General features: G+C 50.5%; 1 protein-coding gene across 2 annotated transcripts in view; it reads left to right on the plus strand.

The window, feature by feature from the left end:
* Positions 1-21,436, plus strand: part of ME3 (malic enzyme 3) — a 226,641-nt gene that overhangs the window by 186,929 nt on the left and 18,276 nt on the right. For both annotated transcript variants that reach the window (XM_018043262.1, XM_018043261.1), the window contains exon 8: positions 13,631-13,740. In XM_018043262.1, the coding sequence (XP_017898751.1) occupies positions 13,631-13,740 (110 nt within the window). The remainder of the gene's footprint in view (positions 1-13,630; positions 13,741-21,436) is intronic.

Below are 21,436 nucleotides of genomic sequence, written 5' to 3' on the forward strand. Positions count from 1 at the left end.
AAAGGAACAACAGAGTCACAGAAATTCAGCAGAGTGCACTAGTGTTAGCTCAAGACTCCACCAGAAAACTCAAATCTTTAAAAATCACTGCCTGCGGGCATTTCAGAGACCCTTCGTTCCTACTGCTGGCGATCCAAAAAGAGTTGGGAAACCAGGTGTTCTACTCAGGAAAGACTTCTTTTTTCTGAGTTGCCGTTGATGAAAAGAGCCTTTCTCTCAAGGGAAAGAAAGGATAGAGAAGACTGGAGCGCCTAAATCTGAACCCATCATCGCATGCCAGAGAGGATGTTGCAGTTCTAGGCAACCCCACCCCCGGGGCACATTTGCTCTCATTTTGTCTTCGTGTCTCCTTCTCCGTGTCTCACGCGTTCACACACGCATATCATGCGGTCTCTTCTTACTCGACTGTGTTCATTTATTAGGCTCAAGCACATTGATTTTTAATGTGTTTGAGCCTAATGAAATGGGGGAGGGGATAATCCCGAAAACAAATGCTTCCATCAGGGTAAGTGATGGGGTCTGCTCTGGTGGTCCAGCGGTCAGGAATCAGCCTTGCAATGCAGGGAACACCGGTTCAGTCTCTGGTCTGGGAAGACCCCACATGCCTCAGGGCGGCTGAGCCCGTTTGCCCCAAGTAACGAGCCCGCGCTCTGGATGTGAAGAGCTGCAACCCCTGAGCCATGTGCCGCAACTGCTGAAGCCCAAGAGCCTGTGCCCCACCAGAGAGGCCGGCGCCACAGGTCCGCACGCTGCAACTAGAGGGTAGCCCCCGCTTGCTGCAGCTAGAGAAAGCCTGCCCACAGCAACACAAAGTCAGCACAGCCAGAAGCAAATAATTTTTTTTAAAACAAAGGTAAGTTACATAAAGGAAAAAAATATCTGCATGTACACGCATCAGGCCATTAACAGTGACTACAGTCAGAGCATGAGGTTGCCAGGATTTTCGCTGTCAGTCATTTCTATGATGTTTGATTGTGTGCAGGCATTTCTTTTGAAATTAGGAAAAGCAATGGATTTCTTTTAAAATAATGAGTTAAGCAGCAATTCTTTCTCAAAGACAGTTCCTTGCGTTTTTTTAAAAACTAAAGAAGCAAAGAAGCAAGCAAGCATCCCAGGCTTCACCTTCTGGTAAAGTGAGTGTTAGTCTGATCTAGGCTTCTGCGGATGATAAAGTCACTCACATACATCAAGTCATGTAATACTCAAAATAATCCTAGTAAGTAGATACAGTTATTGTCCTGTACCACTAAAATATAAGTTCCAGGGAGAGATCCTTGTCTCAGGTTCACTGCTGTATCTCAAGCACTTGGAATGATGCCTAGTTACAGCATGGACTCTCAATAAACATTTATTGAATGAGGGCACCCTTTACAGACAGGGAAACTGGGGTACAGAGCAGTTAGGGATCTTGTCCAAGGTCACACCTCTAACAGTGGTGAAGCCAAGCTGTGAACCAGGTGGTCTAGCTCTAGAACCTACTCTGACTTGGAGAATCTCTGTGCTTTTTCTTCTACATGAAAGAAAAGACTGTCCAACCTACTCTAGACACCTCCTTGATGCCGCAGGCAAGCAGGACAAAGGGGAGGAAGGCCTGTGGAAACCAGTCTACCAGTGCTCCACATATCCGTGTCTCCTCTCCACCTTGCTCTAAGGCAGCTTTAATGACCCACCCATTCTCAACATCAGGGAGGCGATGGAGGCATCAGCCATCAACTCCCATTCTCCAGACTCTCTAGCCACCCTCAGCAAGGGAGGCGCCTTCTTTTTTATTTTCTCTTTTTATTGAAATAGAATTGAAGTGTCGCATTGTATAAGTTTAAGGCATACAGCCTGTTGACTTGATACATTACTATATTGCAATATAATTATACCACTTCTATTACATCAGTTATCATTTTCTTTTTTGATGGTGGGGAAAATTCCCCAGCATCTGGGTCTTGGGTGGCATTTCTCAGTTCTTCCTTCATAACTGCCTAATGGCTAGTGGACCAGTTGCCCCATCCTTCACCAGGATTGATGTTCCCTGCAGGCCTCTCTACAAACTGCAAACCCAGCCAGGGCTGTCAGGCCCCAGGGGAAAAACTGAGCCTCTGGCTCCAAGCTTCTCCTGGTGGTTTTAAACAATACAAAGGAAAAACCCTCAGTTTAGGGCACTCAGGCTACAGACAAAGTTTCAAGGTCTTAATTTAATTTTGAAAGGTTGTAAAGAGCATGAATGTTAGCTCTAAATCCTGATGTTTCAAGGAGCATTGACTCACTGAGTCCCTCTTAGCTGAGACAGTCACTGCTCAGTGTTTTCACGCACACTGAATTTTAGGAATGCCTTTTGCAGTGTGATCTGTGTCTTATCTTCCCACCTGGCCCTCCCTGGGACTGTAGTCTCACAATCTTAGAATACCTGAGCAAGAAATGACCTTCTCTGATCCAACTTCATCACTTTATAGATGGAGAAACTGAGACCCAGAAAGAAAATTCTCTCCCCACAGTCAGATAATGACAAAATAAGTGGGAAATGAAGGGAAGTTTACCAGTTGCTTGCTCTCATTCACATCATCCGTGAAATCTCTTCCAGGTTCCCATTTAGCCTGTAGTTGTCATGTCTTCACTGTGCCCCAGAGTGTGGCCAGTACAAAGAAATCACCTGCCTAGAGTTCAATTCTCCCTTGAGACTGTAATATGGACACATAAAATGATCAGAAAATAGTTCAAGGCAGCATTCAACTACTCTTTTTATCTATTTATTCATATATTTGCCCATACATTAATTCATTTAATAGACAAATATTTATTGAACATAGCAGTAAGTCAGAAATACACTTTGCTCTCAAGGAGTTTTTTTAAAGTTAATTTATTTTTTACTGAGGGATAATTGCTTTATAGAATTTTGCTATTTTCTGTCAAACCTCAACAGCCATAGGTATACATATATCCCCTCCCTTTTGAAGCTCCTTCCCATCTCCCTCCCCACCCCACCCCTCTGAGTTGATACAGACCCCCTGTTTCCTGAGCCATACAGCAAATTCCCGTTGGCTATCTATTTTATATATGGTAACGTAAGTTTCCGTGTTACTCTTTCCACACATCTCACCTTCCCCTCCCTTCTCCTCAAGTTCATAAGTCTATTCTCTATGTCTGTTTCTCCATTGTTGCCCTGTAAGTAAATTCTTCAGTACTATTTTTGTAGATTGCACATGTATGTCATTTATCTTTCTCTTTCTGACTCACTTCACTCTATATAATAGGTTCTAGGTTCATCCATTCACCTCATTAGAACTGACTCAAATGTGTTCCTTTTTATGGCTGAGTAATATTCCATTGTGTATATGTACCACAACTTCTTTATCCATTCATCTGTCAATGGACATCTAGGTTGCTTCCATGTTTAGCTATTATAAATAGTGCTGTGGTGAACAATGGGGTAGAGGTGTCTCTTTCAATTTTGGTTTCCTTGGGGTATATGCCTAGGAGTGGGATTGCTGGGTCATATGGTGGTTTTATTCCTAGTTTTTTAAGGACTCTCCATACCGTCTTCCGTAGTGGCTCTATCAAATTACATTCTCATCAACAGTGCAAAGGTTTCCTTTTCTCCACACCCTCTCCAGCATTTATTGTTTGTAGACTTTTTGATGAAAGCCATTCTGACCGGTGTGAGGTGATATCTCATTGTAGTTTTGATTTGCATTTCTCAAGTAATGAGCAATGTTGAGCATCTTTTCATGTGTTTGTTAACCATCTGTAGGTCTTCTTTGGAGAAATGTCTGTTTAGGTCTTTTTCCCACTTTTTGATTGGGTTGTTTTTCTGGTATTGAGTCATATGAGCTGCTTGTATATTTTGGAAATTAATCCTTTGTCTCTCGAGAAGTTTTTAATTGACTGGGGAAAAATAGAAATATGCTTAAATAATTATTGCTGAGTTTGTGTAGATTTAACACCCGCCTAGATAATGGCTTTGCCTGTAGTGTCAGTTGAGGTTGATGGGAGAATATGGTGATCAAACACCTGGGACATTTAGATGGAGTTAAAAGTTATGACTTTCTTCATAGGAAAGAGCTAGCAACTCACTTTTCTAAAGAATTTTCTCTGTACTGGGTGCTTGACTTTTAATTATCACAGCAACCTTGAGAGATAAAGATACTAAGATTCAGAAAAGTTAAGTAAGTTGTCCCAAATCACCAGCTAGAAAAGGAAGAATCTAGGCCCACCCCAAATGCATCTGACTCCACAGTTAGTGGTATTTTTCTCCATTCTCTCCTGCCTGCTCTCCCAGCCACACTGGAAAGCCTTTTCCTGCCTGTGGACTTATTTGCATTGACTTGGATCCTGGGGTAAAGGAACAGGACTGAGCTATTGTGATACAAAGATTCTTGGCCACAGCGGCCTCTGGAAGAGGAGAGCGGGCCCCCAGGGACCAGGGTGTCCCATGGGCTACATGTGACTGGCCACCCTGGGAAGGGCAGTGCTCTCTGGCAGGCACCATCCATGCTTCTGTTTGTTCACCTGCAAGGGCTGAGCAGGGCAAGCCCAGAGCCCTGGGCAAACAGCCACAGGTGGGTGTGGGTTTGGTCTTCTCACTCAGATGTCTCAAGTAGATTTGTTCAGAGCAGGGTGCAGGAGAGGCCGTCAGTTCCAGCTCCTTTTTTCAGCAGTCATGCACCATGAGGGGAGTAAGCACCACGAGGGGAGTGAGACACCTTCCCTGCCCTCAGGGGACCCTGCCCCGGGCCTGCCTGGATCGAGGTTGTCCCCTACCCTGGCTTAGTCTTGCCCTTCTTCCCCTCCCTGACTTTGACTCACAGCAGTTTCACAAGCCCACAAACACAGACTGGATTTTGTGGCCTTATTGTCCTCCACCCCAGGCTCTCATCATTCAGTGTAGAATTTAGCCAGTTTCATGAGAGAGGGCATGGCAGCCCACTCCAGTATTCTTGCCTGGAGAATCCTCATGGACAGAGGAGCCTGGCGGGCTATGGTCCATAGGGTTGCAAAGCGACTGAAGTGACTTAAGACACTTGTGAGAGGGGCAGTTCATTAGATGCTTAGAAGTCCAAGACATAGCTGTGTGACGGACTGTGTGGAACAGATACTATGGCAGTACACCCAAAGAGAGAGATCAGGGTGGGCCAGAGTAATCGGAGGATCTTCACGGAGGACGTCCTGTCATCCCAGGATGGTTGGAACATACAGTCTGGGCAGATCAGAGCCGATGTCCCTCGTCAGCCCATGGGCTGGTGGCTGGGAAGGTGCCTGGGCTTGAAGAGCAGGAGGTTGGGGAGTGAGCCATGTGCTCCGGAGGAAGCACTCAGGTCTGGCCTCTGACCTCTGAGAGGCCAAGAGGTCGGCAGGTCAGCCTCCATCCTCTGCCCAGCCCCGGGCTCTCTGGCGCCATTTGCCTGTTTGCCCAGGAACTCAGACACACGGGGAAATTGAGGAGGAAGTCCACACTGTTCCTGGAGGTTTTTGCTTTTTTCTGCCTGGCCTGGGACTGCCGTCAGATCAGCGACCGCGGAACGGACGCGTTATTCTGGCACTCTGGCTCAGAAGCTGCTGCTTCCGGTGACTGTGCTGTTCCACGGTGGGAGTTTCCCGCCATCAGCCTAGCGGGGCGGCCGCAGGAGCCCGGCAGTCTGGCTGCCGGAGCCGGGCACGCCAGGGGGCCGTCGGGGTGGGACCAGGGAGGGAAGGGCCTGCACACCCCTCCCACCCCCTGCCATGGCGCCTGGAGCCCCTTCCACAGCCTCAGCGCCAAGCGGAGCTCCGAGGAGCCTGCAATCGCTTCCAGGGACAGCCTCCTCCCGTCCCGCGTTGGAGCTCTCTGCCTTATACGGCCCTGCAATCGCTGGTCTTCTGACCTCCCCCTGTCGGCTCTGTTTTTCCCTTAAGGCCACAAAAGATAAGTCTGCCTTCATTCCCCATCCACAGAATGGTCCTTCGTGTCTTTGAAGGTAATCATTCATGCCTCATTCCACTGGGATTTCGTCTTCCGACGCCATAGTCCCCCTTTCTCCAATCTGTGGTTTCCAGTTTCTTCACCTGCAGACCCGTTTCGCTGTCTTCCTGCTGAATCCCTTCCCACCACACCCTGCAGGGTGCGTCAGCCTCTCTTCGGGTCTGTGGTGGAGCTTCGGGCTGAGAGCTTCGTCTCTGTCCCTCGGCGAGGCTGTGAGGTCCCGAAAGGAGGAACCGTGCCCTCTTCCCTCTTCAGCTGGACTCTGGCTCCTGCCTCCTCCCGTTTCCCCAGGCCCTCGACCCCCGTCATTGCCCCTCGCGTCTCCCCTCCGTCCCATACTCAGACCTCCCATCAAAGCCGAGGCCGTCCCTGCGTCCCTCAACCGCCACGGGCCGTCTCCCTGCCTTTGTTTGTAGCCAAGCCTCGTCCTGAAGGTGCAGAATGGCTCCCCCGCCACCTCTCCGCTGAACATGCTCTGGCAGAGTGCACGGGTCATCCGAGCTTCACCCCCACCCCCACTTCCCGGCGCTGTTTCGGTAGAGGCTCCCCGGCAGCTGCTCTGCAGGCCCCTTCCACCTTGCAGCCCCCGCTCACCCTGCCGCTCCCCGGCTGCAGCTGTGCCCGGGGCTCCGTCCTCGGCCTTGCTCCGCGCTCTGTACACATGCTCTGCCGGAGACCCCCGCCCAGCCCCGTGACCTGAGCCGCACAGCTCTCCATCCAACACCCGCTCGAATGTCCTAACACAGCGGCCACTGTCTCCTGCCTGCAGCCCCTCAGTGGGCCTCACTGCCCCCAGACGGTCCAGGCTCTTTCCACAGGCGTGTAAAGGGCGGCCCCTAGAGTCCAGCCAGCCCTGCCGCCCCCCAAGCCTCCCCATCCTCATCCCTCCCGAGCTCCAGCTCTGGTTAGTTCCTTTAGCTCCAGGAAGCCCCCTCGCCCCCCCTCACCCCGACCCCTGCACAAGCAGTACTGTTCCCTCTGCCTGAGGCGCCCTTCGCCCCCCCCCCCCCGCCCCCGCCCCACCCCACCTGCCCCGTCTGCCAGGAACCTCTGCCCTGCCCTGGGGCGCACCTCCAGATCTGCTGTCGGAAGCCCTCCCTGCCTCCCCAGCACAGCTGTCTGCTCTCTTTGAGGCTTCCCACGTACCCAGCACATACCATCATTATTGCCCTTGTCAAAGGATGTCACCACTGCTTTTTTTCACTTTCTTGTGTCCCCATCAAACTTGAAATTCTTGAACTTGCCTTGGTCATCTAGCAGGGAAGACAGTCCCTGGTTCACAATGGGCCCCTTAGACATGTCTGGTGAACTCAATGTTTCTGTCATACCCGGGAGAGCTGCTGGCACAAGGAGGACCCTCTGCCCAACACATTCCTTTACTAATTAAAATAGAAATCTCTGTAAATAATTGTGATGCAGTGTGATGCATGCTAACAGATGTGCCCAGTGTAGCAAGGCAGCCCAGACACAGAAGAGTTACTGCCGCCCCAGATAAGGAAATTGCTGGATCAGGGAAGGCTTCCTGGAAGACATGACCTTTCATTAGGGCCTCACCGTTTAAGTAGGAGTTGGCCAGGATAAAAGGAGGTCTCCTAGGCCTCTGAGCAAAGATATGAAACAGTGCAAGGGCCCACAGTGGTTGGGAAGCAGCAAAATATGCCCACAGTGCTGGAAGACATGAGCAGGGGTGATCATTAAGGTTGGGACCGAGTGAATGCCATCTCAGGAGTCTGAACACAAAGGCAGTGGAGTCCTATAAGGATTTTCAGAACAGAAATGGTGTGCAAGGATTTGTGTTTAGAAAGATAGAGTAGATGGATTGGCAGGAAGGGAATAAGGCTGGAGGTGAGATCCATTATTATAGGACCCTGACCAGAAGTAACAACTGCAGGAATCCCAGGGAGAGATGGCCTTGCCTTGAATCCACTCACCCCCACACACACCCCTCAACCCCAGTACAGAGTTCTTTCTGCAGAGAACTATGTCTGTCAAGCTGCACCAGAAGGGTAAGGTCTCTAGTGAAATATGTTTAGAAAATGCTGAGTTAAACAGGTTTCTTAATGCAGCACTTTTCAGAGCCTTTAATATAATACATTGTACATGTTACATGAACAGTCAGAGTTTCCCAGACAGATTGAGCCATGTAACCTCTTTCTGAGAGCAACTCAAGGGACTAGAATTTAATGGATTGGGTAAAATAGAAACCAAGATCTAGTGTTTTCGTGATTCTGTCCGCTCTCATTCCTGGAAGGACAAAATAAACAGAAGAAATAGCTTTCCCCAGTGAGTAACTGATGTCATCCGAGGGCACGCCACTGGGGAGTCTTGTGTGTGTGCTTTGTTAGGGGCATGGAATGGGCTCCCATGGAAATGTGAGGGGTAGGTTTTAGTCATTCTGTTTGGGGACAGGCTGAGCAAATCCACCTGCTCTTTCCAGGTCCCCTGTGTTTGTTCAGACCCAAAAGAGGTCAGACCCAGGTGTTTGAAAGAATGGCAGGTCCTGACCTACGGAGCAAAGAAACCGGGTCTGCAGCCCCTGGAATGTTTGGCTTTCACCACATCTCTCCAGCTGACTTTGGTTGGCTGGCTGCAGGGGAGGAGCAGCCACCTGAGAATCTCCTGACCCCGCAGCCCAGGTAGCAGGTCCCCAGCTCGGTGGGCCCTGTCGTGGTCCCCTCTCACTGTTGCATTCAGCTCCCTAGGGCTCCCAGGCGCAAGCTGCCATTTTTAGCCTTCCTCTTGCCTGAGGGCTGGAGGGGAAAACGCTTGTAACATCCACCCGTCAGCCTTGTGTCTTTAAATGAGCCCCGGCCTTAGCGTGCCTTCCCTGGCAGCGCCAAGGCCATTTCCCAGCGAAGTCCCCAGGGTGGAGTTGTCTGGGCGGCTCTGTGTGTGGCTTGGGGATGCACCTGTTTCTCCATCGCAGGAATTCTCCACTGAGAAGCATCAGATGTTCCTCAGTCCCTGCCAGGGCTTCAGGGTGAAGAGTTCACAAGTGCAGAAGGGGACAGACACACCACCACCTCCCCAGTGAGGGCCAGCTTCTGGCAAGGTGGAAGGCCAGTGACACGCCGCTAGCACCGAAATCAGGAAACTGCCCGGGGCCTTAAGCAGGGGGTCTGAGCGGGGGGCCCTTGGAGGGGCTGCTGCAACCCCAGCCCTACGACCTGGATGGTGGCTGCCTCAGGCCTGCTTGCTCGGATGGTCTGCTCTGAGTCAGCTCAAAAAAGACTCAGGAACACTGGTGTTCCTGTCACATGTGACCCTCAGCAGGAATGGTCAGACCACCCCACAATGGACTTAACCATCTATCTGAGAGAAGCTTCTAGTGTATCTATTCCAACCCTATGTTAAGTAGCTCCTACTTCTTCCCCTGAGGCTCTCAGAGCAGAAACTGAGACCCAGAGAGAAAGGAATTCACCTAAAACTCGGAGTTTATGTCAGAAGGAGAACACGATTTTCCTGTTTCCTAGTTCAGTGTCCAAAGAAATCTAACATCTACTTTATCTTTTACAAAAATCATATTGCTGTGAAATCTAAACTAAGTTCTGGAGTCAGACAGAGCCAGGTTCAGATTGCAGCTCCACCACTTTTCAATTGCAGGAGAATAAATAGCCCCGGGGCAAGTAACTGACCATCCTGTAGCTCAGAGTTGCTTCTCTGAAAGGACACTTACCACATATGGTCACGGGAAGATTAGTTGAGATAATGCTTCTAAAGAGGGCTTCCCTGGTGGCTCAGAGGTTAAAGCGTCTGCCTCCAATGCGAGAGACCCGTGTTTGATCCCTGGGTCAGAAAGATCCCCTGGAGAAGAAAATGGTAACCCACTCCAGTATTCTTGCCTGGAGAATCCCATGGACGGAGAAGCCTGGAGAAGTCCACGGGGTCGCAAGAGTCGGACACGACTGAGCGACTTCACCTTCCACCTTCCCTTCTAAAGAACTCAACCAGATGCCCAGCTCCATCTGTAACCATTAGCTGTTTTTGTTACTGCTGCTGTTGGTAGAAATATTTTAATGAATATTATCATTAGCATTGAAATTGGTGTGATGGTCCATTCATTACCTGTATTTGGATCTACATGGAGGAATTGAGAGAAGTGCTTTTGCCTCTTAAGCTTTTTAAATCTTCACTTTGAAACTGTATTTTTGTTCTTAATTGGCTTTTAATCAGTTTCACGAGTTGGCAGGGGACTTCCCTGATGTTTCCATGGTTAAGAATCTGCCTTGCAATGTGGGGGACGCAGGTTCGATCCTTGGTGAGGCAACTAAGAATCCCCCATACCGAGCAGTGACTAACCCTATGTGCCGCAACTACTGAAGGACTGGGGGGAAATGGTGACAGGTCCACAGGTCTCACTGGAGATGAAGAACAGGCACAGTGGCAGTGAGCGAGGCGGGAGGAAAGGCCGTGGTCAGAGGCTGATCCAGGCAGTGTGGAAGTCGCTCCTGGTGACGAAAGGTCCAGGGAGCAGCCATGGGGATGGTATCCTCGGTGGACAGGGTCCCTGGAGGCCCTTAAATCCAAGGAGGTCCAGGAACTCTGAAACTAGTTTACTGGCTGGGCAATTCACATAGCCTTTTGCCCAATTCCAAGTTAGATTAAAGTGACCTGAATAAATGAGATTTTACCCTATATCTCATCAGATTACTGCCTGGGAAGATTCTTTTATGTGACACTGACTCTGACGTGAAAGAGGAATAATATGCTGAACCCAGGCATTTATTTCTAATCCTTGCCTTATTTTTTTAACCTAAGAGGGGTGTTGCTTAAAGGTCAGATTGTGTTTGTGTGTGTGAAAGAGAGATGGGCGAGAAAGGAGAACGTGCATCACAGTGTTTCGCTGTTTGACCTTTTCGGCATTTTAGCTCCGGGCTAGTGGGGGAGCAACACTGGGAGTCTTGTGAGGACGCTATATATCAAAATGTCACCAGCCACCAAAGACATTCTGTTCCCCAGTCCCCATCCAAATACTTGAAATTCACACCCTGAGCAAAAATTCACAGTAAATTTTGGTTTGGCGAGTATAGCATTATAATTATGCAGCAAAGGGCTTTTTTTGAAAAAAACATTTATACTCATTGTACAAGGAGAAGAGGGATGGTGAGTCAGGAGACGTGGCTAGCTCCCCACCCCTGCCCCCACCAGCACTTGCTCTGTGACGGGAAATAAGAATTGTGGTCAGGGTGACACACGTTTAGCACCTTACAATGTAAAAATCGCCTACAGGGACTTCAGTTCCCACTCGGGAAACCGAGATCCTGCCAGTCGCATGGTGTGGCCAAAGATCAAAAAAAATTAATAAAAAGACAAAAATCGCCCCCAGGGCTCCCCTGGTGGCTCAGTGGTTAAGAATCTGCCTCCCAGTGCAGGAGACACGGATGCGATCCCTGGTCCGGGAAGATCCCACATGCCACGCGGAAGCCGAGCCTGAGTGCCACAGCCGCCGGGCCTGGGCTGCAGACCCCGCGCTCTGCAACAGGAGAGGCCCGCACAGTGTGAAGCCCGAACGCCGACTAGAGAAGCCCCCGCCCACCGCAACTAGACCCACCACAGCCAAAAGAGCAGCAAAGACCCACCACAGCCAAAAGTGAGCGAATAAAAAATCACCCCCAGCTTTGAACCCTCACAACAGCCCACCAGAGTTGGCCAGATGGGTATTATGGTGCCTGTCGACAGGAAACTGAGGCATAACACAGAAGTGACAGGCATAAGACCACTCGGTCGCAGTGGCCGCGCCAGGTCAGGCCCGCCAGCCTCCTGACCCTCCTGACGGACTGTGGCAAGTGACCGCCTCTCCATTTCAGCTCAGTAACATGAACCTGTCTCCAGACCCCCCATCAACAGCCCTGACTCACTAAGCTTCTGGAAGGACCGCGGTAGGAGCACACATTTCTACTGTGCTTATTTTTCTTTCTCCCTTTTCTGGTTGTGCACCTCCTTTTAGAACAAGCCTCTAGAAACAGTTTCTGAAAATTACTGGTGCTTGTAGTGCGGATGTAATTAAGGAGTATGTAGATTAATCATTTTAACAAAAGAAGTAGGTATTTAAGATTTAATACTAGCCACAGGATAAGGGTCTACTGTGTAAAGCATAGCTTATCTTTGGATTCAATGTTTGTCTTTGGTTTTACAAAGTAGCTTGTATTTCCAGTATTTTCTGCGTAAGATGGTAAAATGTGGGCGTCCCAGGTGGTGGTAGTGCTGGAGAAGTCGCCCACAAATGTAGCAAGAGACACGAGTTCGATCCCTGGGTTGGGAAGATCCCCTGGAGGAGGGCATGGCAACCCACTCCGGTATTCTTGCCTGGAGAATCCCATGGACAGAGGAGCCTGATGGGCTACAGTCCATGGGGTCACAAAGAGTTGGACTCGACTGAAGCGACTGAGCATGCATGATAAAATATAGAGCAATCGCAATGTGTTAATAACTGCTAAGTCACTTCAGTTGTGTCCGACTCTGTGCGACCCCATAAATGGCAGCCCACCAGGCTCCCCCGTCCCTGGGATTCTCCAGGCAAGAACACTGGAGTGGGTTGCCATTTCCTTAATAAAGTGGGTAAATATTCTGGAAAAAAAAAAAAAAGAAGGATAAGCCATGCACAGAATTCTGAGGTTGGAAACAGTGTGTTCTGGGCCACTTCGGTGTTCCACCCCCTGCACAGCCCCCAGCCTCATCAGACACACGCCTCCACAGCACAGGACGCCCACCACGTGTGCCCAGCTGCAAGGGCAGACGTCTTTCTTTCCACAGCTGGTCCCAGTTCACACGACTGGGACTAGCAGGCATTTCTCCTGCCCTCATGCCCAGACACCCCAATACAGATCAGTCAGGGCATTTTTTTCTCAATGAACATGACTGCAGATGCTGTCAGTCACAAATTGACTCATGAGATGACATCTCTTTTGGCTCATGGATTAAGTCATTTTTAATAGTTCACATCACACTTGCTTCCAGAAAGACTCCAAGAAGACACAATACAACGCAAAAAAGCAGGATCCAAGAGCCAGAATGGAGTCAGGAGAAGGCCCTCGCGGGGAGCCTCGGCTGACGGAACCGGCCATAAAGGGCAGAAGTCAGCTCTCGGCTTCCTGGCACGCAGCGCTAACAGGAAGCACGGGTCACCAGGCCGGTCATTTTTTAGGAAACACAACCTTCTTTCTGACCTTGAAACCTACGAGGCAGTTCTAGTGTAGGTTTTAAATAAGGCAGCATGCTTAGTCGTTCAAACGTGTCTGACTCTTTGCAGTCCCGTGGAGTGTAGCCTGCCAGGCTGGCTCCTCTGTCCATGGGATTCTCTAGGCAAGAATCCTGGAGTAGGTTGCCATTTCCTCCTCCAGGGGATCTTCCCGACCCAGGGATCAAACCCGTGTCTCCTGCATTGGCAGGCGGATTCTTTACCACTGAGCCACCAGGGAAGCCCACCAGCCCACATTAGAGACAATGATACGGGCTTGGCTGGCCTCCAGCTGGTCCCATACATACCCTCTGCCTTCCCCATCCTCCTCCCTAGTGGGGCGGGCAGAGCCAGAAGTCCAGGAGCCCGCCACATGGCACACACCGCGAGAGTGAGCCGTGCCCTCAGCCCCTGGCCTGCACCTCCCCCTCCCCAGGGCAGGCTGACATCTGCCAGGGACCAGCTCGAGGAGGCAATCACGTGCCCCTTCCTCTCCCTCCCCACAGGTTTGGAATAAACTGCCTCATCCAGTTTGAGGACTTTGCCAATGCCAACGCCTTCCGCCTTCTCAACAAATACCGCGGCAAGTACTGCATGTTCAACGATGACATCCAAGGTAGGTTTCCACCCAGCCTGACAAAGCCGCTCGGGTTGAGGCCTCACAAGGCTCACCTGGCTGCCAGGGTGGGGCGGGGCCCCCTGAGAGCCAGTTTACCGCCAGCAGCTGTTGGAAACAGAGCAGTATACCTAGATTTGACTCCCACTTGGCTAATTCTTAGCTCTGTGACCTTCGGCACATCCTCTAACTTTGCTAAGCCTCAGTTTCCTCATCTGTAAAATGTACATTACTGTTTCAGAGGAAAACAAGAATTAGGTGATTAGGGACACGAAAGATATTTTCAACAATGCTATGATTAGCATCAGCCACCATAAAAATGGCCTTCCCCAGCCACAACTCACTCTTGGAGTTTCTGAACACAAGGTGTATCACTGTCAGGGAAGCAGGATAAGGCCTTCCCTTAACTTGGCTGGGGGCTTCCCCTGTGCTCAGTGGCAAAGAATCCGCCTGCCAAGCAGGAGAGGCAAGTTCAACCCCTGGATCAGGAAGATCTCCTGGAGGGGGAAATAGCAACCCACTCTAGTATTCTTATCTGGGAAATCCCATGGACAGAGGAGCCTGGTGGACTGCAGTCCATGGGGTTGCAAAGAGTCGGGCACAGCTTAGTGACTAAACACCAGCAATTTAACTTGGCTGGAATAAGTGCCTCTCACAGTGATAACCAGAGCCCTGGAACACTCCAAGAGCATCTTCTCATTCAGAGTCAGCTTGGTGCCCTGTTCAGTGAGCTAGAAGTATCTGAAGGCACTTGCTTTCTGCTGTGGCAAGGCCAGCATGTGACTGGAGTGGGAGGGGTGGTCCCTCAGGCCTTATCTCACCTCATCCAGGATTTCTCAGTAAGGAGAATGGCCAGCTGTTCCTAGTATTTTATGAAGCCTGCTGGAAACCTTGATGACTTGTAGGTTATTATTTAACAAATGAAGTTTGGCAAGCAAGATGTTTTCAAACTGAGGAACATTTCAAATGTCAGGTAATATGAACAAGTTGGTAGGGGACAGGTATTGGTCCCTGGGACTTAAAGATGGACCAGCATCTTGCAGATGAGGTCCAAAGAGGTCCCAGCTTTTCTCCAAGTGAGACAGAGAAACCTCAGTTCAGTTCAGTTCAGTCGCTCACCCGTGTCCGACTCTTTGCGACCCCATGAATTGCAGCATGCCAGGCCTCCCTGTCCATCGCCAGCTCCCAGAGTTCACTCAAACTCACATCTATCGAGTCAGTGATGCCGTCCAGCCATCTCATCCTCTGTCGTCCCCTTCTCCTCCTGCCCCTAATCCCTCCCAGCATCAGAGTCTTTTCCAATGAGTCAACTCTTCGCATGAGGTGGCCAAAGTACTAGAGTTAGAGAGAAACCGAGGTGGATTCAAGACTAGTCAGAAATAGCTAAGGATTAGAGCCGAATCTTAATTATACATCAAGCGTGGTTCTAAGCACTTTGCACGTTAATCCTACCACGTATCACCAACCCTGTCTTGTAAATGAAATGACAGAAGCACAGACAGAGTAACTCATGTTCACAGCCAGTAAGTGTAGAGCTGAAATTTGAAACCAGGCATTTGGACTCTGAATTCCAAGTTTATAATCCCCCACCCAGATTTTGTACTCATATCACAAAACCAAATGCCTCTTCCTTCCCTGTGGTCCACACTGAAGGCTAAAGAAATATGATATATGATCTTTTTTTTTGCATTGGTCAAGAATGACATGCAAATGCGTGAGGCATTCCATATTTTGAGGGGGCTTCTCTGGTGGTTCAGGTAGTAAAGAATCTGCCTACAATGTAGGAGACCCAGGTTCAATCCCTGGGTTGGGAAGATCCCCTGGAGAAGGGAATGAATGGCAACCCACTCCAGGATTCTTACCTGGAGAATCCCATGGACAGAGGAGACTGGCGGGCTACAGTCCATGAGGTCGCAAAGACTCAGACATGACTGAGCAACTAACACTTTCACTTTTTCACTTTCATACATTTTTAAGAGGCAGATTAGCATAGTTCAGATGAAACTATGGTGGTCACGCATGCTTCACTGGCAGGCCAGGGGTTAAGAATCCGCCTCGCAATGCGAGGGACACTAGTTTGATCCCTGGTCCAGGAGCATCCCATGTGCCCAACTAAGCCTGTGCACCACAACTATTGAGCCTGTGTTCTGGAATCCGCAAGCCGAAACTACGGAGCCCACATGGGGCCACTGCCTGTACCCTAGAGCCCTGCTGCCCAATAGAAGCCCGCGCACTGCTGCTCAAGGGTGGCCCCCGCTCCCCACAACCAGAAAAAGCCCACGCACCGCAGCTCAAGGGTGGCCCCCCACTCCCCGCAACCCGAAAAAGCCCACGCTCTGCCGCTCAAGGATAGACCCCGCTCCCCGCAACCAGAAAAGGCCCGCGCACTGCCGCTCAAGGATAGACCCTGCTCCCCGCAACCAGAAAAAGCCTGTGCATTGCAACAAAGACCCAACGAGCAAAAAAACCCAAAATGTGTGTACACACACACGATGCTGGAAGAGCAGGTGTCCAGAGAGGAGCCCAGAAAGGAGACACTGGGGCATGGTGACCCCACCCCTAGCCTGTCACCACTCCATCCCCAGGTCAGGGACAGGCATTGGTGGTGCCAGCCAGCCTCCCCTGGACAAGTGGGGTGCTGTGCAGACACGGCGCAGTCCAGGAACAGCGGTCCCCTCGCTGCTGGCCCAGCAGGTAGGGTGTGCCTGCAGCCCTGGAGGAAACACCTGCCTGCCAGCTCCTGACCAGCTCCCAGGTCACACCCTCGCCCAAGAGTTGGCAGCAGGACAGCCATCATCCTCCTGAGCCCCCGGCTGCCCAGGCCGGAGGGTGGAAGTGGAACACAAGCCGTCATGGGCAAGTGCAGCTGGGGAAGCAGGCTCCAGGTGTGCAGACACACACAGAGCTTTAGGTTCCAAGAGGGTTTTCCATCCACACGGCCTCACAGCTCCCTTGGCTCACCCGCCTTCCGCCTGTAGGGCGAACGGACATCGTTGTCCACGTCACTGGTGAGCGTGTTGCTCCAGGTCCCGCAGCCTGACATAAAGCCGGGGCTGTGCTGTGTGCGCAGCCGCTCAGTTGTGTCCGACTCTTTGCGACCCCACGCACTGCAGCCCGCCAGGCTCCTCTGTCCATGCAATTTTCCAGGCGCGAGTACTGGAGTGGGTTGCCATTTCTAGACTCTAGTTATTTCTCTTTTTTTTAATCTTTATTGGAGTAAAGACGCTTTAGAGTGTTGTGTTAGTTTCTACTGCACGGCAACGTGACTCAGCTATGAAAGTGCAAGTGTCTAGTCGCTCAGTCGTGTCTGACTCTTTGCGACCCCGTGGACTGTAGCCCTCCAGGCTCCTCTTTCCATGGAATCCTCCAGGCCAGAATACTGGAGTGGGTAGCCACTTCCTTCTCCAGGGGATCTTCCTGACCCTGGGATCCAACCCTGGTCTGTTACATTACCACCTGAGCCAATATAGTCCCTCTTTTTTGGATTTCCTTCCCTAGATCACCATAAAGCATTGAGTTCCCTGCGCTTTCAGTAGGTGCATGCATGCATGCTAAGTCGCTTCAGTTGTATCTGGCTCTTTGTGACGCCATGGACTGCAGCCCACCAGGCTCTTCTGTCCATGGGATTCTCCAGGCAAATATACTGGAGTAGGTTGCCGTGTCCTCCTCCAGGGGATCTTCCCAACCCAGGTATGGAACCCACGTCTCTTACGTCTCCTGCATTGGCAGGTGGGTTCTTTAACACTAGTGCCACTTGGGAAGCCCATCCGGTAGGTAGAACCTAATTATTTCTCACCCGGAATCCTGCACTGCCTCTCCGAGCAGTCAGGCTGCCTGTGCCCCCGGGGGTGAGGTGGAAAGCCTCCTTGCCAAGGATTACGTTCCAAACCCCACAGCAGTGTGTTTGGCGCTGCTCTCTTCACCTCCTCCATCCACTCTTTTTGAGGCTCACAGTCCCCACACCCCAGCAGGGGGCCTGGGGAAAGGGACGGGCTCACTCAGTCACCAGCTGGGGAGTGATAGGCCAGGACCGGAAGCCTGTGCTGTGCACTCTCACTGCTGAATGGGCAGTTAGAAGACTAGTGAGGAGTCTGGGGCTAATGGGACAACGTGGAAGAATTGACCCCCTTTCCTTGCAAATAAAAAGTAAAAAGAAACCTGTAACTACATCAGGTCAGTTCAGTCGCTCAGTCATGTTGGACTCTTTGTGACCCCATGGACTGCAGCACGCCAGGCCTCCCTGTCCGTCACCAACTCCTGGAGTTTACCCAAACCCATGTCCACTGAGTCAGTGATGCCATCCAGCCATCTCATCCTCTGTCGTCCCCTTCTCCTCCCACCTTCAATCTTTCCCAGCATCAGGGTCTTTTCCAATGAGTCAGTTCTTCGCATCAGGTGGCCAAAGTATTGGAGTTTCAGCTTCAGCATCAGTCCTTCCAATGAACACCCAGGACTGATCTCCTTTAGGATAGACTGGTTGCATCTCCTTGCAGTCCAAGGGACTCTCAAGAGTCTTCTCCAACACCACAGTTCAAAAGCATCTATTCAAAAATAGAAAGGGTGCCTGCGTGCACAGAATCGGAGAAGGTTGGGAGAAAGTGGGGAGGGAAGGTGGGAAGAATCCCTGTGGTAAACCAACACTACAGCCGTGTCCCATGTGGTCGCTGGGGACAGGCCTCTAGCAGCATGCATGGTCACAATCTTCTAGAATCCCATAAAGGCGGGGTCTGGAACCAGGCTGCCCATGTGAAATTGAGAAGTGGAATGTTTTCTGCCACATCAGTAAACAAGGATGTCACAGTCATCAGCAAATGCAGCGGCAGTCCTCCAGGGTCAACTGGTGAGCCCTAAGGGCACTCAGGGGGAGAAGGAAACAGCAACCCACTCCAGTGTTCTTGCCTGGAGAATCCCAGGGACGGAGGAACCTGGTGGGCTGCCATCTATGGGGTTGCAGAGTCGGACACGACTGAAGCAACTTAGCAGCAGCAGCAGCCAAGGGCGCTCAGGAAGGAGAGGCTACTCTAGCAGCCATCAGACTGCAGCCACTCCCTACAGTGAGCTCAAGGGAGCTCAGGATGTGGAAAAGCGCAGGGTCCTGGCCCCACAGCTGAGATACGTGTGACAGGATTGGCTTCAAGGAGCCCAGACTCTTACATCTTCCCATACACAGGAAAGGGCTAAATTCCTTAACCTGAGATACCTGGTTTTCTTTCTTTTTTTAAAATTAATTTATTTATTTATTTTACTTTACAATGTTGTATTAGTTTTGCCATACGTTGACTTGAATCCGCCATGGGTGTACATGTGTTCCCCATCCTGAACTCCCCTCCCACCTCTCTCCCCATCCCATCCCTCAGGGTCATCCCAGTGCACCAGCCCCAAGCATCCTGTCTCATGCATCGAACCTGGACTGGTGATCTGTTTCACATACGATAATATACATGTTTCAATGCCATTCTCCCAAATCATCCCACCCTCACCCTCTCCCACAGAGTCTAAAAGACTGTTCTATACATCTATGTCTCTTTTGCTGTCTCGCACACAGGGTCATCATCACCATCTTTCTAAATTCCATATATATGTGTTAGTACACTGTATTGGTGTTTTTCTTTCTGTCTTACTTCACTCTGTATAATAGGCTCCAGTTTCATCCACCTCATTAGAACTGATTCAAATGTATTCTTTTTAATGGCTGGGCAATACTCCATTGTGTATATGTACCACAGCTTTCTTATCCATTCATCTGCTGATGGACATCTAGGTTGCTTCTATGTCCTAGCTATTAAAAACAGTGCTGCGATGAACATTGGGGTACACGTGTCTTTTTCAATTCTGGTTTCCTCGGTGTGTATGCCCAGCAGTGGGATTGCTGGGTCATATGGCAGTTCTATTTCCATTTTTTTAAGGAACCTCCACGCTGTTCTCCATAGTGGCTGTACTAGTTTGCATTTGTAAGACCAGAAACTATTAAACTTCTAGAGGAAAACATAGGCAAAACACTCTCTGACATAAACCACAACAGGATCCTCTATGACCCACCTCCCAGAATATTGGAAATAAAAGCAAAAATAAATAAATGAGATCTAATTAAAATCAAAAGCTTCTGCACAACAAAGGAAACTATAAGCAAGGTGAAAAGACAGCCTTCAGAATGGGAGAAAATAATAGCAAGCGAAGCAACGGACAAAGAATTAATCTCAAAAATATACAAGCAACTCCTGAAGCTCAATTCCAGAAAAATAAAAGACCCAGTCAAAAAGTGAGGCAAAGAACTAAACAGACATTTCTCCAAAGAAGACATACAGATGGCTAACAAATGCATGAAAAGATGCTCAGCATCACTCATTATCAGAGAAATGCAAATCAAAACCACAATGAGGTACCATTTCACACCAGTCAGAATGGCTGCTATCCAAAAGTCTACAAGCAATAAATGCTGGAGAGGCTGTGGAGAATAGGGAACCCTGGTTTTCTTGAATTCACAAAAATACTTTTGACGTTCAGATTACCTGCCCTTTGTTGCAAATTTCTAGGTAACCTGGCTCCTCTCCCCGTCTAACCCCTCACTCCTCAGAGAACTCCTCAGAGCAGTTCTCTCAGGGCTAGTTGAGTGAGATGCTGTCTTCCCAGGCTTGAAGTCCTAAAAATTCCCATCAGATAAAACCTAACTCCCAACTTTTAAGTCGTGAATATTTTTTAAGTCAACAAAAGGAACAGCAGCCCAGCCTCACATCCTCCATGGAATAAGAAAAGATATGAGTAAAGGCCATAGGGTCCACCCTCCAGGAGGGCAGGGCCATGCTTGGTGCTCAGCAGAAGATTCGAGCCATCTCCTAGCCAGTCCTCTGCTCCACCCTCCTGGGAGTCACCAAGCCCACATGGCCAACCCCATGGCGGGGCATCTGGAGCCCCAGCACTGGAGGGTCAAGGGCCCCCCAGGGCTGCATGTCTGCTCCAGCCTGCTCCCGCTCAGGCTGGTGGAAGGCCTCCTCCCACTGGGCTGGTTCTCAGCAAGCACGGCCGCTCCAGCATTGACTCATTCGCTGGCAGCCTCGTCAGGAATTTCTGGAAAAGGCAGAGGCTCAGGTGACTTTTGTTGTTTCAGCTGGGATCAGAGAAGTGTCCCTACTCCTAGCAGAGGACGGAGACCTGGAAGGAGAAAAGCGATAGGAATGGTCACGCCCGGGGGACTCACCAGCTGTGTCCTTCCCAAGAAGCCAGCTCCAGGAGGCTGCTGGCCTGGTGAGCGCGGGCCCCAGGCCCCATGGCTGGCTGCCCGCATGGACCCAGGAAAGCTGGCTGGCTTGTCAGCTCCAGAACCTCCCCCCGCCCCGCCAGTCCTCCTTGGACCTTCCCTGCCCTCAAGACCTGCCTCGTTCCTGAGAGCAGACGGCCGCTCAGGGGGCCTGCAGTGTGTGCCAGGCCACCGTCAGCCCTCATGCTTTCAAATTTTCATCTGTGAGCCCGGGTGCTTAACCGTCAGATGCTGGATTCAGACAAGCCTGGGTCTGCCGTCAGATGTTCTACCCCTGAGCTGTATTTCCAAGACAAGCCTAGGTCGAAATCCCCAACTTTGGGATTTCTGCTTTGGGACTTTGGCCAAGTGGCTTAACTCCTCACAGTCTTCTTTTCCTTACCTGTAAGAGGAACTTGATCGTATTGACAGTCACGAAAGGCACTCAGCCAGTACTGCCAG

This window comes from Capra hircus, chromosome 29 (genome assembly GCF_001704415.2).
Source record: "Capra hircus breed San Clemente chromosome 29, ASM170441v1, whole genome shotgun sequence".
Classification (NCBI taxonomy): domain Eukaryota; kingdom Metazoa; phylum Chordata; class Mammalia; order Artiodactyla; family Bovidae; genus Capra; species Capra hircus.